This window comes from Neovison vison, chromosome 1, assembly GCF_020171115.1.
Source record: "Neovison vison isolate M4711 chromosome 1, ASM_NN_V1, whole genome shotgun sequence".
NCBI classification, from domain to species: domain Eukaryota; kingdom Metazoa; phylum Chordata; class Mammalia; order Carnivora; family Mustelidae; genus Neogale; species Neogale vison.
The window spans coordinates 85,835,116-85,854,794 of NC_058091.1; the positions used below are offsets into that span (position 1 = coordinate 85,835,116).

At 51.0% G+C, this 19,679-nt stretch overlaps 1 protein-coding gene across 1 annotated transcript in view; it reads left to right on the top strand.

The window, feature by feature from the left end:
- Positions 1 to 17,832: 17,832 nt before the first annotated feature.
- Positions 17,833 to 19,679, top strand: part of GLP1R (glucagon like peptide 1 receptor) — a 31,438-nt gene continuing 29,591 nt past the window's right edge. The window contains exon 1 of the mRNA XM_044237082.1: positions 17,833 to 17,910. Within this exon, the coding sequence (XP_044093017.1) occupies positions 17,833 to 17,910 (78 nt within the window). The remainder of the gene's footprint in view (positions 17,911 to 19,679) is intronic.

Consider the following 19,679-nt stretch of genomic DNA (forward strand, 5'->3'; position numbering starts at 1 on the left):
CATAGGCACACTAAAGGATGGCATTCTCTGGGAAGGGTGTCCGCCTGAATTGAGGCTAGAATTTGGAAACCTCGGTGCTCGGAGAGCACTGAGGAAGTGAAGCACATTCTAGCACACCAAACTGCAGGCCCCCAAATAAAACACATGCGTTTTATTCATATTCCTGTGCAGTTGCTAACACAACTGAAGGCAAACTGCATAGTCTAAAGCCTTGGATATCATCGTAGACTTTCAGAGAGTAACAGGTTCAGTGTTCTCTACTGACTTGAATATCTGGAACTGCAGATATTCAACTGGAAGAGCAGGAAAGATGTCAATCTAGCAAGGATACAGATGAGACTGTTTAAGCCATGGACCATTTCCTGGGAACTTCTTCACTGATTATTTTGTTCTGTGTCAGCACAGAGGAGAGAGTGATGGGTGCTGGGGCCACCCCAGTGAGTCCTTGCTACATAAGCAGTGTCTCAAAATGGTCTTCTTTCCAGGGGGTGCTTCTCAGCTGTCCCTGGTTTTTTGCAGAGCTGGCTGGGGCCCAGTTCTGCTTTCTTACTCTGGGCCCATTAAATGATTTCATTAGACATTTTGAGCCATTGAACTTCCATAAACACATAACCCATTTTCTCGGCAAAATTGTTGCTCTTTCACTAATTACATAATTTGCCACACTTGAGTGAAGGAGACCTGGTGAGCATAAGAGAGCAAAGGGTCGGGGACAAGATGGTTAAACCAACCGAAGCTGGGAGGGAAATAGAGTGATTTTTTTTTTCCTCCTTGTCCACATATTTTCATGTTGGTCTCGGGAAAATGAGCAATGAGATTTATACCTTAGTTGTTTTAGAATTTTATTTTAGTTTGGACTTTGCATCAAAGCAAGACCAAAAAAAAAAAAGTGTCTAAAGATATATCTTCCAAAAGGGATTGGTTTTGTGGGTGATGTTGCGTGAACGAGCCCTCGGATAAATGGGGAACTCCCCAGCAATGTAAGTGTGACGTAGAGCCGTGAGATATAAAAGAATGATTGAAGAGATTCAGGGTAGAGGGGTGAAGTTGAAGACAAGTGAACATTTCAGTTGGGTCTTGGTCTTTCCACAGATGGTGCCAAAATGGTACCAAGACAGCTAAGGAAGACAGCATGAGAGAGAGAATAGCGTGCAGATGGGAAGCTACAGACAACATTCAGAGCCAGAGGCCAAACAAATTATCCCCTCCTCAAGAGCTCTCAGTGAGTTTCCATCACCTAGAATGTACACTCCAAATGCAAAAGCCCTCAACGAGCTGGCCTAAAATAAATTTTCTTCCTGGTGGCCCACTATCACTCCACTTGCTCAATTGGGACTTTTTGATGTTCCCTGAGCGTTACACATACTTTCAACCCCGTATTGTTTCCTTATCAGGGGACACCTCTTCCATGTAGAATCGGAACCTTCCCACACTTCTGGAGACAATGTAAAATGGGACAACCATTTTTGGAAAATAGCTAGACAGTTTCAAAAATTAAACTTCTTGCACCTCAGTAAGTACTGGACTGGACCAGCTACCATATGACCCAGACACTTCCCTCTTGGATAGGCATCCAAGGAAATAAAAGCATCATGCCTACAAAGACTTACACATGAATGTTCCTAGGAATTTATTTGTAATACCAGGAACTTGAAACAACTCAAGTGTCCCATCCACGCCTGAAAGGATAAACAAACTCGGGCACACTCGTTCTATAGAATGCTACCCAGCAACAAAAAGGAACATGCTACTGATACATACTACATACATGGGTGAGTCTCAGAATTATTTTTCTGAGTTAAAGGATCTAGGTGGAAAAAAGAAAGTGCATGATCTATGGTTGCACATATATGTAAAACAAATGAATCTGACATGAAGATAGCAGATCCCCGGTTGCCTGGCAGGATGAGAGGAAGGGGGCAGGGGAAGGAGATTAAAACCCTGGGGAGAGATGTGCTCACTGTCTTGGCTGTTGTGATGGCTTCACAAGTGTCGAGATGCACCAAATGTGTACCCTTCAAACATGCACTGGTTACTGTATTTCAGTGCTATCCCAATAAACCTGGGATGAAAAGTGCCCCCTACACTACTTGATCCTTTCTGGGCTCTCTGTGAGGACTTTCATGACTTCATCCTCTCATCCCTCCACCACATGGGATTTGTTGCTCCTTCTGTGGCATTTTGGTAGCAACTGAATTTGGCAATTTTAATCTTGGGAATTAATAATGGGTGCCTGGCTCCCCAGTCTATACCAAGCTTCTGGAAAGCAGACTCTGGCTTTTTGGCACCCCGTTAAATATTGACTGAATGAAAGAATGAATGGACAGTAAGTAACCCAGTCTTATAAATGTAGGCAAATGATGGGGAAATGTCAGGTGGGAGCCATGTTGGGAATGCCATGGAAAGACTATGTGACTACGGATGGTTCTGCGCTGTTGAAGGGTTGGAAGTGAGAAGGTGGGACAGAGGAGGCTGTTGCTCTAGACCAAACAATGTGAAATGAAGGAACTAGAGAGAAGATAACTTGAATGGAAGTAAAGCAAGTCATTTGAAAGACGGGATGGAAGCAAAATTTGGGGACTCAAAAACCCAAGTTGATGAGATGAATAATAAGCAGGAAGGATTAATAAATAAAGCCACTTATAGTCTAGAGAGTCTAGTTGGATGCTTCTTCTGCCACTGCACTTTGGGGGAAAAGACTTTTTGCTAGTTTCTTCTTCTTAAAAAAAAAAAAAGTTTTTATGAGAGAGAACATGAGCAGGGGTGGGGGTAGGGGAGAGGGAGAAGCAGACTCCCCATCGGGTGAGAAGCCCAACGTGAGGCTCAATTCCAGGATCCTGAGATCATGACCTGAGCCAAAGTCAGACGCTTAACCAACTGAGCCACCCAGGCTACCCAAGAGTTGTTTTCTTAGCCATGAGCTTATACATAAGTGCCAGGGTCTCTGAAGGAAGATTCAAGCTCTTGTGCTCACCATCGCTCATGGTGTCACCATAACACATGGTGTTAGCACTTGTCAGGCACTGGTCTAAGCCCTTGACATGAATTACACTGAAGTCATCCTCATACCAACCCCAGGAGGTCAGTATTGATATTATCATCTCCATTTCATAGATGAGGAAATCGAGGCACAGAGAAGCTAAAAACCCTGCCTCATTTTCTTGCAGCCAGTAAGTGACAAAGCTGGGATTTGAACCCAGGTTGAATGGGTCCAGCCCATGCTCTGATGGGCTGTGTAAGACAGTACTGGATTTTTTTAAAAGCCAGAGACTAATGGCATAAACTTCTTAATTTCGTAATTGTGCACAGAAAATAGTACATCTATGTTTCTGTGCCTTGTTAATTTGAGCAGCTTTCATTTTCTGGATGGAAATGATAATGTGCATAGAGAAGAAGCAGACAAATATCAGCATTTATATGGTATGCAAACAAATGGACATTTAAAATTCAGGAATTTCAAAGGGAATTAAGAGGTTCATTTAACATGCTCTTTCTGGGTTTTCTTGAACGTTCTAGACCAGCAGGTGCATTGTTAACAGGAAGGAGCTGGAGAAATTTGCTCTGGACTCCCAAGTGAGAAGACAAGAGGTCTAGAGCAAGATGTGGGCCTCCATGCTGGGCAACTTCCTTGTCAATATACAAAAGTAGAAAAAGTAAGATGTTATTCTAAGGAACACAGTTCAGCCAAGGGTAAAAGAAAGCCAAAGTGTGAAAAGTAATTCACTGTCCTAAATGGAAAAAAAGCAAAAACAAAAACAAAAAACCAAGCAACTGTGGGGATTCTTTCCATTTAAAAAGCCATTTGCCATGAAAGTAACTAATGACAGTCCTAGGTGTCTAGTGTTTTTTGTTTAAGTTTTTAAAAAAATGATCCTGTTTTAGATACAAAAAGTGTCACATGACAACACTCCAGAAATAGGACATACAGCATAAATCCAAAAACATGCTGGATAAAGAGGAAAATACTGAATAAATACTGAATCCACCAAACATCACCCAGAGCTGAGTGGACGCTGGCTTGTAAGCGTATTCCATATTTGGTAAAAATTGCCCCCCCCATTAAAAACACTAAAAATTTACCCCTCTCCTTGTCTTATGTTGGATTTTCTGGAAGCAGACTCTGAGCTGGAGATTTGTGCACAGGATTCCCGGGAATAGCCTCTGTGCAGGAGTGAAGGCGGCAGGACTGAGCAGAAGCGGGGCTTGGATGCAGTCACTCCAAAGGCCTCAGCCACCAGCTGGGACCTGCGGAGCGAGGATGGCCCTGCAGGGGGCGCCACTTGGCAAGAGGAGCCACGCCGGCCAGGCAGCTGTAAGCAGGTTGAGGCCACACTGTGGGCATCTGGGGAGCCTGGGATCTGACGGGTGCGGGGTGGGGGGGATGGAGGGGGGCGGTGTCTGGACAGTGCCTCCAGTGCCTCTCCTCTTATTCTCTCTCCCTACCTCCTTTGATTTAAAGACAAATCATGAACATGTTTTCCCTTGCTTCCTTCTTAGGGTCTCCTCAGAGGACCCTAAGACTTGAGAGAGAGTATTTCTGACATCTGCACACAGAAGCCACACCCCCGAAATGCAGAGAGTTTTCCAGACCGGCTGAAGTGGTGGGAAAGAACCTGAGGGAGGTGTGGGACTCTTGTCCCTTCTGAGAGGTGGGGGAAAGGGGGTGCCTGCCTGAGGGAGTCCCCCCAATGTGTGGAATGACAGGACAGATTTTGAAAAGACCCCCAAACACAAAGACAACTGAAATCTGAAAGCATCGGTTCTTCCCTGCTTTTTTTTCTCAGAGCTGTAAATTCCCTGATAGTCTTTGAAGGATAGAGCTGTGTTTTGCCTTAGGAAAAAAAAACAAAACTGACTTTTGTAACCTGAGCCCATGAGGGAAAAAGTAGTCCATGCCATTGCTCTTCTCTTACAGCATCTGGTTTTTACTTCAAAAGGGAACCAGTCTTGATTTACATACAGTCTTCTGAGATGAATATAAATACTTCGGAGTACTGCTCAAGAAATGAAAATTTTCTTTGTCTACCCTGAATTGATACCAATTCGTGGGAAGCTGTTGGTTTAGAGGAGATTATCTTAACTGCTCCATCTCTCCCGAAGGAGTCAGGGAGGGAGGGGTCTCCCATGGGCTTCCATCCTGGGGGACTTGCAAAGTCACCGTCCATGGGAACGTCAGATGCGGCGGGGTGACAGCGTTACAGTTGTCTTTATAGACAGTTTTAATGGAACAGGTGTCCTCAGGGAGCGGGGAAATTCCTCTTTCCCTCACACATGTGTTAGGCTGGCAGCTCCCTGCCTTTCCTGACAGAAGCTGCCTCTGCACTCGTCCTTACTCAGGCTGTGTGGCTGATTAATTAAAGCAAAGCACCTCCTCTCAGTTTCCAGGCAAATCCTCATTTGACCTGGTGCAGATATTCGATGCCTGAGCTTCTCACTTCCTGGCACCTTCACAGCTGCTTCAAGACGGTGTCTATGAATGTGGGGGCTCTTTTCCAGCCTCCTGATTAACAAGTTCCTGGGTATTTCTGTCACTGGAACCCCAGCTTCCTCAGACACCTGATTGGGGGACTTCAACCTGTTCGAGGGGATAAGGACGCCATCTGTCATTTGCGGATTCCCTGTATTCCTTCCCGATTATGCAAATCCTTCCCCTTTCTATTGTTCCTCTTCTATTGTCCTCTCAAAACACCTCCAGTGTCTATCATGATAAGAACCTGTAGGAGAGGTTGCCAGACAAATAGAAAATACTGTTTAGTCTCTTTCTCCCTCTTTCGTTCTCCCTCTCCCTCCCTCTCTCCCCCCAGAGCTAAGAAGCAACTGTTTGGCGTTTAGCTCTACCACGTCAGAAGCTTTGTCTATTATGTGTCATCCCCTCTCCTGGGGAAAGCAGTCACTTTTAGTTTTTTTCCATGTTTATGGAAATTTTTTTTTGAGAATAGACTTGATCTTCCTGCCTGGTCAGCTTTCTCCAGAAGCTCAAGCCAGTCCTTGGCGGCCAGCAGTCAGTTGCGGTGTTCCCTGGTGCATCCCCCATGTAGCCCATGGAACCCTGGACTTTGGGACAGCTGGTCCAGGGGAGGAGCAGGTGAATTTCTTTATCTAGTCCTGTTCTTGCCCTCTTATGCCTACCTGCCCTCCCTTCCCTCCAGGCTGATGCCCACTGGAGGAAGGTCAAGCTCACACTTCATTTGTTCACACGCCTCACAGGGAGAGCAGGTGGTCGCGTGGGGCAGGCTGGAAGCCCTGGATGGCACCACACTCAGGATCAGTCTGTGGTGTCCCTCCATTCTCTTCCTCTCATCTTGGAGGAAGGCATATGTGGGAGGGGACCTGGGGACTACCAAGCTTTTCTCCTAACATCCTTCCAAAGGCCCTGGAAAGTCCCAGGAGCCAGTGGCAAAATGGCCTCAACTTTTCACACCACGTGTTCCCCCAAATGAAGTATGTGCACACTTCCCCTCTTCTGGGGGAGAAGTCTGAGCTCTTTCAGAGGTATCTTGATTAGAGTTGCCTAATCCAGCATCTTTGTGGGAAATTCGATCTGACGGACACATAACGTGCAAACACGGGCCGCGTCGTCCAGCCATGAGAAGTTCAGGTGCCTCCTGCCTTCATACTCGCCAATGGGAACGTGTGTGTGTCTCTAGGTCAATTTATGTATTAATTTGTCATTTGATGCATAATATTTAGTACCGCGATAAAAACAAACAAGCCAATCCTATGAGGCATTGATTTTCCCTTCCACAGCTGTTCACGAAGACATAAATCTAAAGTTTTGCTACTTTAAAAGCCTCCAATGCAAATATAATCTAAAATTGCTAGGCTTGGAAGTTGGGCTTTTCTGTCAGAAGATGTTTATAGACCTGCTCCCTGGAGCCTGGCCACTCATCTGCCTCCAGGCCCCAAAGACATTGATTACATCTTGAGGTCCCTTCTGATTTATTCCAACTCCATCTGACGCTGCTGAGAACCTTCCGCGCACAGGTTCCAGGCCGACCATCAGGTTTGGTGCAAGAGCAGCCCAGCCATCTCGCACGGGCTAGAGCAGAGAACACAGACTGCATGTGAGCAGCCGCAGGGGAAGTCAGAGAGTGGTTGCTGGACTAAGGATGAAGAGGCTTGGCGGCACAGAGGACACACTTGACTTTGCTTTGGGAGGATAATGCAAGGTCCTTGGAGGGAGTGGACTTTAGGCTGAGCTGTGAAGGATGGATGGGATTTGACAAGGAAATAGGGGAGAAGAGCATTCTAGGAGGAAGCATGGCAGGAGCAAAGTCCCAACATGACCAAAGCAGGCTGAATTTGGAGGAATTGTGGTCAGCTGCAGTATAGGATACATGACTGGGAGGTCTTTGACTGGGAGAGTCTGTGGACACATGCCTGTGGAGGGTCAGACACGTTGTGGGTATGACTGTCATGGTTTCCCCTACCTAGGTAGTAGTCCGCAGTTTCCAAAAAAGCTCTTCCTAATGTATTATCTTGTTGGATTTTCACAGCAGTCCTGTGAGCACTTGGGTAGAGGCCCATTATACAGATGAGGAAACTTGGAAAGTTGAGATGATCTGCTTTAGGGGATGAAGCCCAGGTCTTCCCACTCCCTGACCAGAGTCTTTCCCCTAAACCAGTGGTGGTCGTAGGGAGTCTGTGGGAGAACTGACTCCTTAGAACCTGCCCATTCTCCATGTTTGGAGAACTTCTGTGTGTTGGTTTGCTTTCAGGTTCCATTCACTGATTTTTCCTGGAAAAAAAAAAAAAAAGGACCACGTGGTGACCACCGGCAAATATGTCAGTGTGGGCCAGTGAATTCCTGACAGAGAGACTTGGGGAGCAGTCTCTGCCCAGAGGTCAGAGTATGGGTCTTGGATATTGCATTGGGGTGGCCTTGGCAAAGCTGGCAGAGCTGGCAAAGACCTGTCAGCATCAGCAGCTTCCCAGGCACTGGAACTGAGACAATGCCAGGGGGACAGGGATGAGGCCCACGAGCACAGAGCCTCAGGGTTAGGTCACCATGTGGGGCTTGCTGCCCCCAGAGTCCTTCTGCACCAGGATGATGGCCAGGATGGAGGCCCTGAGGATGACAGCAGGTATCTCCTTGGGCTACTTGCCATCCAGACTGACATGACTACTATAGTCCCTGATGACTACAGTCACCTTGAACCTGGTCTGCTGGCCAGCCTAGGCCCGCTTGGGCTTTGCACATGATCTATTGGACCTTGTCCTTGAAGGATATCCTCAGAAAATGTCCATGATCTCGAACTCTTTGATGGGCAGAGAAGAGATTGATCTCCAGGGACTTGATCTTCATGTCTCAGACCTGGCCACCTGGTTTGATGTTGGGGACCCACTTCTCATCCTCCATTTGCCTCCATCAGTTCCAGGCCTCAGCCCTGGTTCTGACCACAGCAGAGACTCCAGCTCTGCAGGGCCCCCAGTCTTCCCCCGGCCACACACCTCTTTCCATGCCCTACCATAGTACTGGCATCATCAGCTTTTGTCTCTGAGAAGTGTTTGTGAGCTCTCATCTGGTCAAACTGCCATGCTTGGAATTAATTCTGGGAGCCCTCTCCCCCAGGGAGCTCTCCACGACAGCACCTGGATGGTGGGGGTTTGGACATTTGAGCCATTAGGTGCTAGGTGGCTCCATCAGCTTTGTTTGCCATCTCGTTTGGCAAATGATCCAGAAACCAGAGCATTGCTGAGTGCATTGGGGATGAGGGCTTTCAGAACAGGGGAGGAAGTGACTCTTGAGCTGGATTTGAGAGGGGAAAGATTGGGTCCTTGGAAAATGTCAATTGCTGGGCGAAGCCATAGATCTACTAGAGGTGAGGTCTGGGGGGTCAGACCACAACAACAGAAGGTGACTCTGAGCTTCCCCTAACCATTTGCCAGTCTGGAATTCTGAAGCATTATCAGGTCACAAGTCAGCCAGGACTTGATCCAAAATGGGAACAGAAACTTCTGGGCTGCGGAAGTCTGGGAGACAACTGCCGGGTCAGTCCTGTATGACTGCTGATGCCTCAGGCTGAACCCCAGATGTGACCTGTGAGGTCTTAGGCAGCCAGAGATGACCAACGAGTCTACATTCAGAGAGTCAGGGCATGGAGGTGCAGGTTGCTAGGAAGAGTCAGATTTTGTTTTGTGTTTGTTTCCTTTTGTTTAGGAGAAATGAGTAAATGGGTTGTCACCTGCCTTTTTTGTAGAACCAAGGGAGGTAGTTGTCCAGCCTGAGTGTGTAGTGAAAGTGAGCTCTAGAAGGCTCTGGGAGAAGAGTCAGGCTGTTCCCAGGGGTCCCACCTGTCCCACGTGCTTGTATTTCCATGCTCTGGGGGACTCTGACGAAGCTTTACATTGACCTTGACTTAGCACTGGAGGCGATGCTGGTTCCTGACAAGCAGGGACAGCTTTCTGACCCCAGCTCCTGGCCTCCGTGCTGAGCAGTGTGGCCTGTGATAGGCTGGTCTGAAGAATGCACCAGAGGGAACAGCTGGAGAGAGTTTCTAAGAAGGAAGCTGTGTGCTGGTGGGCTGGTTAGCATGTTAGTCTGAGGAACCCCTTATTTTAGATTCAGGCTGATGTTGGTTTCATTTCTCATCTTGGTCACAGTGGGTTTCTTGGCCGTGACAGAGGTGCTGAAAGGTGACAGTAAGAAGGCCCACGTGGTGCTTCTTTTTTATTTGCTTTCCAAATGTGTGAAATTTGGCACATTTCCTTTTTTCCTGCAGGGCTTTAATTCTGTGAATGGACAGTGTGGGCTCTGTCACAACTAACCCCTCTCAGGTCCCCCCCCCACCTTCTTTCCGGAGAAGAAGGCAGACAGGTGGGAACAGCAGGGATGAGGGGTAGAGAGGAGCCAGGTGGATAAGACCAAATGGGCCTGTTCCCAGGCCCAGGAAGCCCAGCCACACAAACCCAGAATCCCCATTCCGATGCTGCCACCCACGGACAATGGTGAGGGGAACAGAAGAGCGGGAAATGGGCCTGGAGCACAGATTCTCATTCACCTAACTGCAGCTGCCGAGGGGGCCTTCACAAGCCCTCTGCTTGGACTAACTATCCCTGTCCCACAAAGACTAAGGACAGGTGCCACCCGTGGGTGTCAGGATGGGCTAACTGCAGAGACAAACAGTTCCTGAATCTCAGCGGCGTTAACATGCTACAATACAAGGCAGGTCAGCAGGAAATTGCTCCAGACAGGCACTTAGGGACCCAAGCTCCCGTTTCTGGTTCTACCGTTCCCTGGAGCCTTAGAGTTCTCCCCTGGATCACCTATACCAGCTGGCAGGTGGAGGGGGAGATGGTGTGAAGGATCGAGAGGGAAGTTGAATGGCCCCAGCCTGGACAGGGCCTATCCCACTCCTCCACATTCCACTGGCCATACTAACGGCCGCTAATCAAGGGACACTGGGAAATGTGGTCTTGCTGTGTCATGGGTTGAATCATGCCCCCCTCCCCCAAAGAAAGGGATCTTGGAGTCTTGGCTCTCAGTACCTTAGAATGTGACCTTGTTTGGAAATAAGCTCTTTACAGAGGTAATCAAGTTAAAATGAGGTCATTAGGATCCTAATCCAATAGACTGGATCAGGGAAATTTGGGGACAGATAGATACAGAGGGAAGATAATGTAAAGACAAAGGGAGAATGCCACCTATGAGCCAAGGACTACCTAAGGATACCAGAAGCTAGGAGAGAGGCCTGGAACAGATTCTCCAGTCCTCGACCAACATCATGATTTTGGACTTCAAGCCCCCAGGACGGCGAGGCAATAAATGTCTATTGTGTAAGACCCCTAGTTTGCTGGGACTTTATTATACAGCAGCCGCAGGAAACCAACACAAGCTATGTGCCCAGATTTGGGGAGCATTCAACCAGCTCAGCAACGTAAGCTTCTTGTCAAAAGGAAGAGAATAGAAGGCTCTTTGGACAGTACCTGCCTCCCTCGCTGGTTCTACCATTCTGCCCATGCCACCCTCCCTAGGATTCTCTCCCTCTCCAGGGTTTCCTCTCACCTCTCCTCACTGCCGACCCAAATTCTTCCCAGAGGAGATGGAGGGAGACCCATCATTTCTTGCCAGAATTCCCATTTGGAGAAGAGAATGGAACTTTGCTGTCCTCTTCCTCTTTTTGTTCTATTCCCTGGTCCAGAGGAGCACAGACCCTGCCAACATCTGGTTAAATGACCTCAAGCAAATCCTCTGACCTTTGTGGGATTCAATTTCCCTCTCTGTAAAGTAGGAACGATCCCACTGACTTCTTTCTCAACAGAGGAGTCAGTTAGGAAAACAATGCCCTGGCCCTTTGGAAAGAGCTGCATTTACCCAGGAGGGAAATAATCACTGTAGCCTGAGAGACTGTAAATCCTCCCCAGCTGACTGCCCAGACCTGGACAGGACCCAGCACCTGGGAAATTTGGCTGGATTGGTGAGTGGTGGGGGCAGGGGTAGGGGGATAGTGAGCATGGCCTGGTTGGGGTGGGGGCAGGACCTCTTTTGGTTCAGCCAGCCTCCTCCCTCCCCCAGACCTGGGGGATCAGGCTGGAGCCCTTTGGACAAGGAAGGGATGTCCAAAGCTGGAGACCCTGGATGCTAGCATCTGTTCCTGCTGCCGTGCTGAGACCTGGCCCAACTGATGTGACGGGGGGAGATGGGAGGGCTGTGGGGAATAAGAGGGGTGTTAATGCTGCCATTTACGGAGAACATGTTTATGCCAGGTTCTGGGCAAGCACGGTTTCTGATGGTCCAACAGTTCTGCAAGGTGGTGAATGTGGGTTGTGTAGGTAGGGCACGAGGTCTGGGAGGGTCGCATCCAGGCTACCTTGGCTATCTGGAGTCATCTTGGGCCAGTTACTCCACTGCTTTGTGCTTTAGGGTCTGAAGAGGTCAAGCGGGACATAAAAATGATCCCACTTCACAACCCAGGGCTGCTCCTTGCACAGGGACGGGCAGAAGAGAAGCAAGAAGTGGGGGCACAGAACCCTTGCTGGCAGGGGCAACCTCTGGGGACAGACACACTCTTGCCTCTGTTGTGGCCGGCAACCAGGTTCTCCCAGCTCCTGCAGAAGGAGGACTCCTGGGCCCGCTCCCTCTGTCTCTGCTTTCTTCCCTCGGCCAGCGGATCTTCAGACTCTACTGGCAATGGCCAGGCTGGGGGCAGTGGTGAGCATTAAAATGGAGTAGCACTCACATGGCTCCTGGATCAGTGCCTGGCTTAAGGCAAGGGCTCAGGGAATGGCGGTCTTCCTTATCGTCCTCCTTTTACAGACTGTGAGACCAAGGCTAAGGGAGCAGCTGAGATTGGATTTGTTGGACTTGAACCCGAGACCGATAGGCTATAAGATCGATGTGGAGGTGTGTGTGTTTCTATTATGCTAAAATAGGTTGACTCTTTCCTCATCTGGACCCCCCAGAGAGGGATAGTTTTGAGCTTTGGAAAATAAGGAACTGGGAGCTCAGAGAGGAACTGAACTATAAGGGCAAGAGACACCTGTCCTTTCAGCAGTTTTCCTCGCCCCCCCCCCATTCCTCTCTGCCTCCCCCAAGCTGCAAGATTCTGCCCTGCCTGCTGGCCAGGTCTTCCTACTAAGGAGAGGTTTTTCCACAGCCAAGGACAAAGGGTGAGGTGGCCTGCTCCCAGGTCTGTTTCCATAGGAAAAGAACCTTGCTGCGTCTTTTCCTCTGGGGCTCCCAGTTGCTCCCAGTCCCACTCTGAAGGGGATCTGAAAACCAAGCTTTCTTTGTAAAAGCTGATGGGGCCATCCTTTAGGGCCGCAGGAGAAGCTTTGGGCGTGGAGGTAAGGAGCAGGACCTGGAGCTTGGGGCTACAGAGGAACGAGCCAAGGGCAGGTGCTCCCAAGACAGCCTGGCAGAGGTGAAGCCTGTCCCCTCTGCGATTTGCATCAGAGCTGCTGTACTGGCTTTGGGGGCAGGGGACCCTGGGGATGAATGTCAGCACCTCTCTATGAGCAACTCAATTTTCATCCTGGAGCCTCAGTCTTCTTCTCCATAAAATGGATATAATAGTACCTGCTCATAATACTTGAGGAGATCCGGGCATTAAGCAACCAGCAGCACCTGGCTCAGTGTTGCCAGCAACTCCCTAAGTGGTAGCTATTGTTGTTCACAGGTTTTGTTAGTTTAACAGACTAGTCCACCTGTTCAAATCTCTGTTCTTTGGTAGCTCATCCTGCCCTCTGTTCTAGGGAGCCTTAGTCTGTTTAGGCTGCCATAACAAAATAGCATAGACTTTGTGCTTATAAATAAGCATTTACTTATCGCAGTTCTAAAGAAGTTCAAGATCATGGCACTGGTAGATTTGATGTGTGGTGAAAACCTGCTTCCTGGTTCACTGATGGTGGCTTTCTCTCTGCATCCTCGCAGGGTAGCAGCTGGGGGAGGGACTTCTCTGGGGTCTCTTTTATAAGGGCACCAATCCATCATGATAACTCAGCTATCATGACTTCATTGCCTCCCAAAGTTCCCACTGCCATAATCACCACCTTGGGGGTTAGGATTTCAACATGTGAATTAGGGGGGAAGACGCAAACATTCAAACCACAGCAGGACCTGGGAGGGGGCTGATAACAGTGTAGAGAGAGGAGGTCCTGTACTCCCCAGGACCTAATCTGTCCTCCTTACCAGCCCATCTTTCTTCTGAGAAATTTCTGAGCACCTACTATGTGCCAGACATCTCACTGGACACTTGGATTGACACACTCTTATTGCAAAAAACACCATTGAACACTTACTATGTGCCAGGGCCTGTACTAATGCTGGATACCCAGAGATGAACAATGAACAATGAGAGATTCCTTCCCTCAAGGAGCCCACAGTCTAACAAGGGAAACACAAATGGACAGTGATAGAACATGGTAAGTGCTTCAATTCATTCCATTTCTTATTTTAAACAAGAGTCACCAAGCTCCTAGTATATATTAAACACTGTGCTGGGTGTCGTGGGGTATTTCAGTTGGTAAAACAAGGCCTCTGCCCTTAAGGGACTCTGAGTCCATGAGGAAGCTGAGAAAGCAACCAGCAAACATTCAAGAGGGTTTGAAATACCCAGATGGCTATATGCACAAGGCCCTGGGACCCTGAGGAATTAGGTGCGAGGGATTATGGAAAACTTCCTGGTGCAGGTGACTCCTTTACTGAGGCTCTGAGGGTGGGCAGAAGTTGGGGAATCCTTTCAGGGATTTCTGGGAGACTTCCAGGGCTCTTGCCACTGACCAAAGCACCTTGGCTGTCTTGAAGGAGCACTGAAGGGCAGGGCTGAGGAGACGTTTCTTAGAGAGGGGGCTGCCTGAGCTAGGTCCTGAAGCATGAGTAGGGGCTCAGGCGGGTGAGGTAAGGGAGGACACTCATACAGAAGGAATTGCACGTGCAAAGGCAGAAGGCTGCAGGGAGTCACTTGCAAGAAATCCAGTTAGGAGGTAAGCTGGGGGCAGCCCTAAGAAGGCTTCTTAGATACTAAGAGTTTTAAGAACCTGGTCCTAGGTGATAGGGACCCAACGATGGACTCAGGGACAAGGTCAGATAAGGGTTATGAGAAAGCTAATCCTCTGGAGATGGGATAAGGAGGAAGGGAAAGATGTTAACTTGTTAGGAAGAAAGAAAGAAAGAAAGAAAGAAAGAGACGGAAAAAAGAAAAGAAAGAGAAAAGAAAGAAGAAGGAAGGAGGAAAGAAAGGAAGGAAGGAAGGGAAGGAAGGAAGGAAGAAAGGAAGGAAGGAAGGAAGGGAGGGAGGGATAAATGAATGAATGAATCAGACCTTGGACTCCCCTTGACACTTACTTAAAAGTTCGGGGCACAAATCTTCCCAAATGTCCAACATACAGCCTCCCAGCAGCTGCAGGGCCCTTCCACCGAAGAACCGGGGCACAGTGCCCAGTAGCATCTATCATACCCAGAGACAGAACCAGCAAGGTCTGTGTACACCCAGCCTTCACTCGGTTGGCTGTGCTGCAGTAGAATGCTGGCTCTCGGATCCCCAGTCTAGTAAGAAGGAGGCAGTTATAACCCAGGGAGCCACAGCAGGACATGCGGCGATGAGAGGTAGCATCAGGGAAACCTCAGAGGCTTTGGACCTCTGGGAAAGGTCAGCAGTCTACCACCCAAATGACTCCGGGCTCAGGGGGGCCACCTCCATCCCTGGAGACTTCCCTGTGCCCAATGACTTCAGCTGGGCTCTCCCAGAAGCAGACCCCAAGATGAAGATTTAAGGACAGGTAGTTTATTTTTATCTGAGAGGTGTCCCCAGGCAGCGCTAGTGCCCTACTGTGGGAACGCAGGGCAGGCCAGGGAAGGCAGCTGTGGATGGCAGGGCCTCCACTGCTTGAGGAAACTTGAGAGCCTGGTACATTCTTCTGAGGTGTCCCAACCCAGGGAGAGGAGCTGGGGTAGCTATCCATCCACCTCTGTCCATCCAGAGCTGCTTGAGAGCTATTCCTAGGGGCTCATAGTCTGCACAAAGGCACCTGCTTATCACAGCAGTGCTGGTCATCCTTGTAACTGTAAGAGAAATGGTTCCAATAATTGTTGAATGTCTCTCTCCTGCTCTCCAGAGTAGAATCTTCCTGAGGGTAGAGGCAGCATCGCCACTTTCTCCCTGGGACCGAATTCAGTGTCTGGCACATAACAAGGTGTTCAAGATTATTAAGTATCTATTGAATAAATGTGATTTGGAGGCTGAGAAATTCATGGCACATGCCCACTTCCGTCTGAAAACCTTCTCTAGCTTCCTCTTCTCCACAGCTCCCCACCCTGGTACAGCAGAGACGACAAGTTGTTTCCCTGCATCTGTATCGACATCCATATCATCTATATCTATCATCTATGTCTATAATCTATATCTATATGTCTATATCTATGTCTATAATCTATATCTAATTTTGCCTTCTTTTAGAGCAATATAAACTCCAATATTTAACCTTGCCAGTGACTGCCTGGGACAAAGAGAGCTTTTCCCAGCCCCCTGTACAGCTAGGACTGCCCATGCATCTAAATTCTGACCAGTGGGGGTGCCTGGGTGGCTCAGTTGGTTAAGCATCTGCCTTTGGCTCAGGCCATGATCGCAGGGTCCTGGCATAGAGCTGGGCAAGAGGCTCTCTGTTTAATGGGGAGTCTGCTTCTCCTTCTGCTCCCCGCCCCATGCTCTCTATCTCAAATAAATAAATTAAATTTAAAAAAATTTTAAAAACGGGTGCGGAACTGACAATTGCCACTTTCAGGATGAGCCCTTACCCATGGAGGCGCAACCCTCCTACTCCCCTTTCCCCTTCGGGCTGGCTGGAATTTGGATATCATGGTGAGAGCTGGAGCAACCCCGTTGGATCTTTTAGTGGAAGGCTTGGGCCATGAGAATGGTGGAAGCTAGAAGAACAGGGGGAGCCCTAATGATCAGGGAGCCACTGCTCCAGCCCTAGGGTGAACCTCTGGTCTTGTATATGAGAGCCCTTGGTTACACCATTGCTATTTGGGGTTTTCTGTCGAGTGTAGCTGAACAGGCTCGTAATCCTAAGTGGCACCCCGGAAGGAGAATGTAGACTGCCTTCTGGGCAGGGGAGGGAAGACATGACTCCCAGGTAGTGGAAGTAGAGCTTGCTGGAGTGGATGATTCCTCTGGCGGAAAGGAAGCCCCTGGCTCCTCCCACTAGCTGTCTCCGCTCCGCTCCCCCTATTCCACCCTCTTCCCCGCCAACTTCCCTCAGGGCTTCCAGAAGTTCTTTCTTCCAGAACAGCAGTTACTCTCACAGACTCTCTTTCCCTTCGGGATGCTCCAGACATCCCCTCCACCTATGGTGAGTCCAGGACTGCGTGCTGCTGCCACCCCCCTTCCCAACAGTGACATCAAAGTTCCTTTGGGGCTGGGGCAATCCCCTTTTCCCACCCCTACTCTTTAAGGGCATCAGGGAAGTAAAGTCTGCACAGTTTTTCTGCAGCCTGGCTGTAAGAAGGGAATCTGAGGGTAGCCTGTGCACCACCCGCCGCCCCCCAAACCCTGCCCACACTGTGTTTGGAGGATGAGAGGTGGATCTAAAGGCAGGTAAAATACAGAGTCCCTACAAAGCGGGTGACAAAGATACAGGAGGCACAGGGAACAGCTATGGGCCCAAGTTGGCCCAGGGACATACGGTTCTAAGAGCCTAGTGATTCAGGACAAGGGCCGTGGGGGCTGCAGGAGTGGGAGGAAAACTCTAGACCCTCCACTAAGGGCTCCACCGATCCATTTGTCCTGGTCTCTCTGCTCTTCTCCCAACCTTAGTTCTTCCGGGGCGACCCTCCGAATCGAGCTCGGGAATGAGGAGAGGTCTTGGGGCAGGGTAACCCCGCACGGCGGCTCTTTTTTATACTAGTCACTAGCAGCTCTTGGGGTTACACGAAAGTAACCGGAAACGGGAGGGGTCTTACGGGTAGTGTGACCTTGGACAAGTCCCAAGCGCTGGTCCAGCCCCAGTTTCTTCTGGGGTAGCCTGAATGGGGGTGGGGCTGGCTTTCCTTAGCCAGAGGAACTTGGGGGAACCTGGGGGAGGCTGGGGGGCGGGGGTTGGGGGGACGAGGGGACCCGCGGCGCTGGGTGCTGGTGGCAGGCTCCTGCGCTTCTCAGTCCGACCGGTCCTCGCCCGGAGCGCAGCGCCCAGTGCCCGCGGCCGGGGTCCGACAGGTGAGAGATGGAGGAGGCCCCCGGCGGCTGGGGCAGAAAACGCGGGACCCCGCCGGCCCCTCCCGCGGGCGGGGCGGCCCCGCGTCGGCTCCTCCCCCGGCGCCGCCGGCCGCCCGGGATCAGTCGCCGCGCGCGGTTCCGCAGGTGGCAGCGATGGCCCGGTCCTGAGCGCCCCGCCATGGCTCGCGCCCCCAGCCCGCTCTGCCTGGCGCTGCTGCTGCTCGGGGCGGTGGGCAGGGTCGGCCCCCGCCCCCAGGTGAGACCCGTGGCCCCCGGGGGTATGGGGAGAAGGCGGGGGGCCCTGAGGGCTGCGGGCGCCGGGTCCCGGCTGGGGCGGCCAGGACTTGAGCGAAACTCCGCGACCGCAGGCGGAGGGAACCGAAGCCCTGGAGGGGGGAGTAGGCACTGGAGAGTTGGGCCCCCTGAGCCGGGGGCTTGGACGGCGGCCAGAGGCTGAGGCTCGGATGGCGGCCGCGCCCCCTCCCTCGCCGCCCCTGTCCCCCACCCCCAACCAGGCCACCAGCTGCCCCGCAGCCGCCCTGCGCTGACTTCTGCGCCGCATCTCCCCAGACCACTTTCCCAACTCATGCTCCTCGCAGACTCGTGCCCGCGACCCGGGGCCGTGCCCGCGGCCCTGGCACGGCCCCGGGTCGCCCCCTTCCCTGACCTCACCTCTCCCACCACGTCCCTGAGCCCTTCCCGCGGTGCCTGCCCCTAGCCCACCCCTCTCGCTCATCAAAGACCCCAAAAGGCTCCGGGAAGACGGAGAGGGCCAGGGTGTGGACACCCAGCTCCATTACCCCCTCACCAGCCCCCCAGCACAGCCTTTGACTCATAGCCCCAGGGACCCTGCGGTGGCAGCTGGTTGTCCTTCTTTCTGACCTCCCAGATGGAACTTGAGTGCCCCCTCCCCCAGCCCCTGCGGCAAACACGAAAGGAGGCTCCCAGCGCCTCTGGGAGCAGCCGGGTCCCCCTTACACACTTGTGTGACCCCCCCATTCTGACTAACCTGGTTGACAACATATACCAGAAGGCATACTGGGACACGCAGAGACACCTTGGTCCCCTGGATGCCACTGGGGAGCAGACCACAGATAGACTCCTGCAGCCCCTCTCTGTGGCTCTCATTGCCCTCCCTGCTTTTCCTATCTGCAGGCTCCTGGGCTGGGGGCTGTAGCCAGCCTGCTGGCAGAGTGGGGAGTTGTCCAAAGATGTTGTGAGACGCTAGAGCAGAGAGGAGGCTTGGGTGGCCTGTCTGGTGTCAAGGGAAATATCTCTTCCTGCTGCCTCTGGTTCCTACCCCAGACCTTAAGAACTGAGAGCTTTGGGGAGTGGAGCTCTACAGGCCTTGGAATTTGTCCCAGCACGGGTGGGGGACATGGTGAGGGGCCATTGCCTTGGTAAAGGCTGACTTGAGCCTGGCTGAGAATCCAGATGTGGACAGATACCAGACCATTTCAGCCCCCCAACCCCAAATTCTTTTCCGTATTCATTCCTTCCCTCTACCTGTCCCCCATCCCAGCTACTGACCCTAGCTACAGGAGACACCCCAGCTTCCCCAGCACTTTCCCACAGTCCCTCAGCCAGGCCTTGACTTCCGTGGTGTACTTGGCATCTCTCAGGAGCCAGGACTGCAGACACATTAGCATGACGGCCTCTCGGGCTCATCTTTACTGCCTCTGAGTTGGGACTGGGACTGGATGGAGGTGGAAAGCCCTCCGGCCACCTCCCATCCTGCTCCAGGCAGGTTTGCAGACCTGGTTTGGACTGAGGGAAGAGGGCAGGTTCTGGAGGCTGCCTGTCTTCTCCCCAAAATTCCTTTTCCCAGAGGAATCTGGTTCCTTGAACCTGCCCTTACTTCTGATCCCCTCACTCCTCAGCCCTGGGTCAGTGCAAAAGCCAACTATCCTGGAGCCCTAACAGGCCTGGGAGGGCAGAGCAGGACAGGAGGAGCTAGGCTCTGAGCAAGGAGATGGAACTTTCCAGGACTGTTCTTGTTGCGGGGGTTGGGGGGGGCGCGGAGGG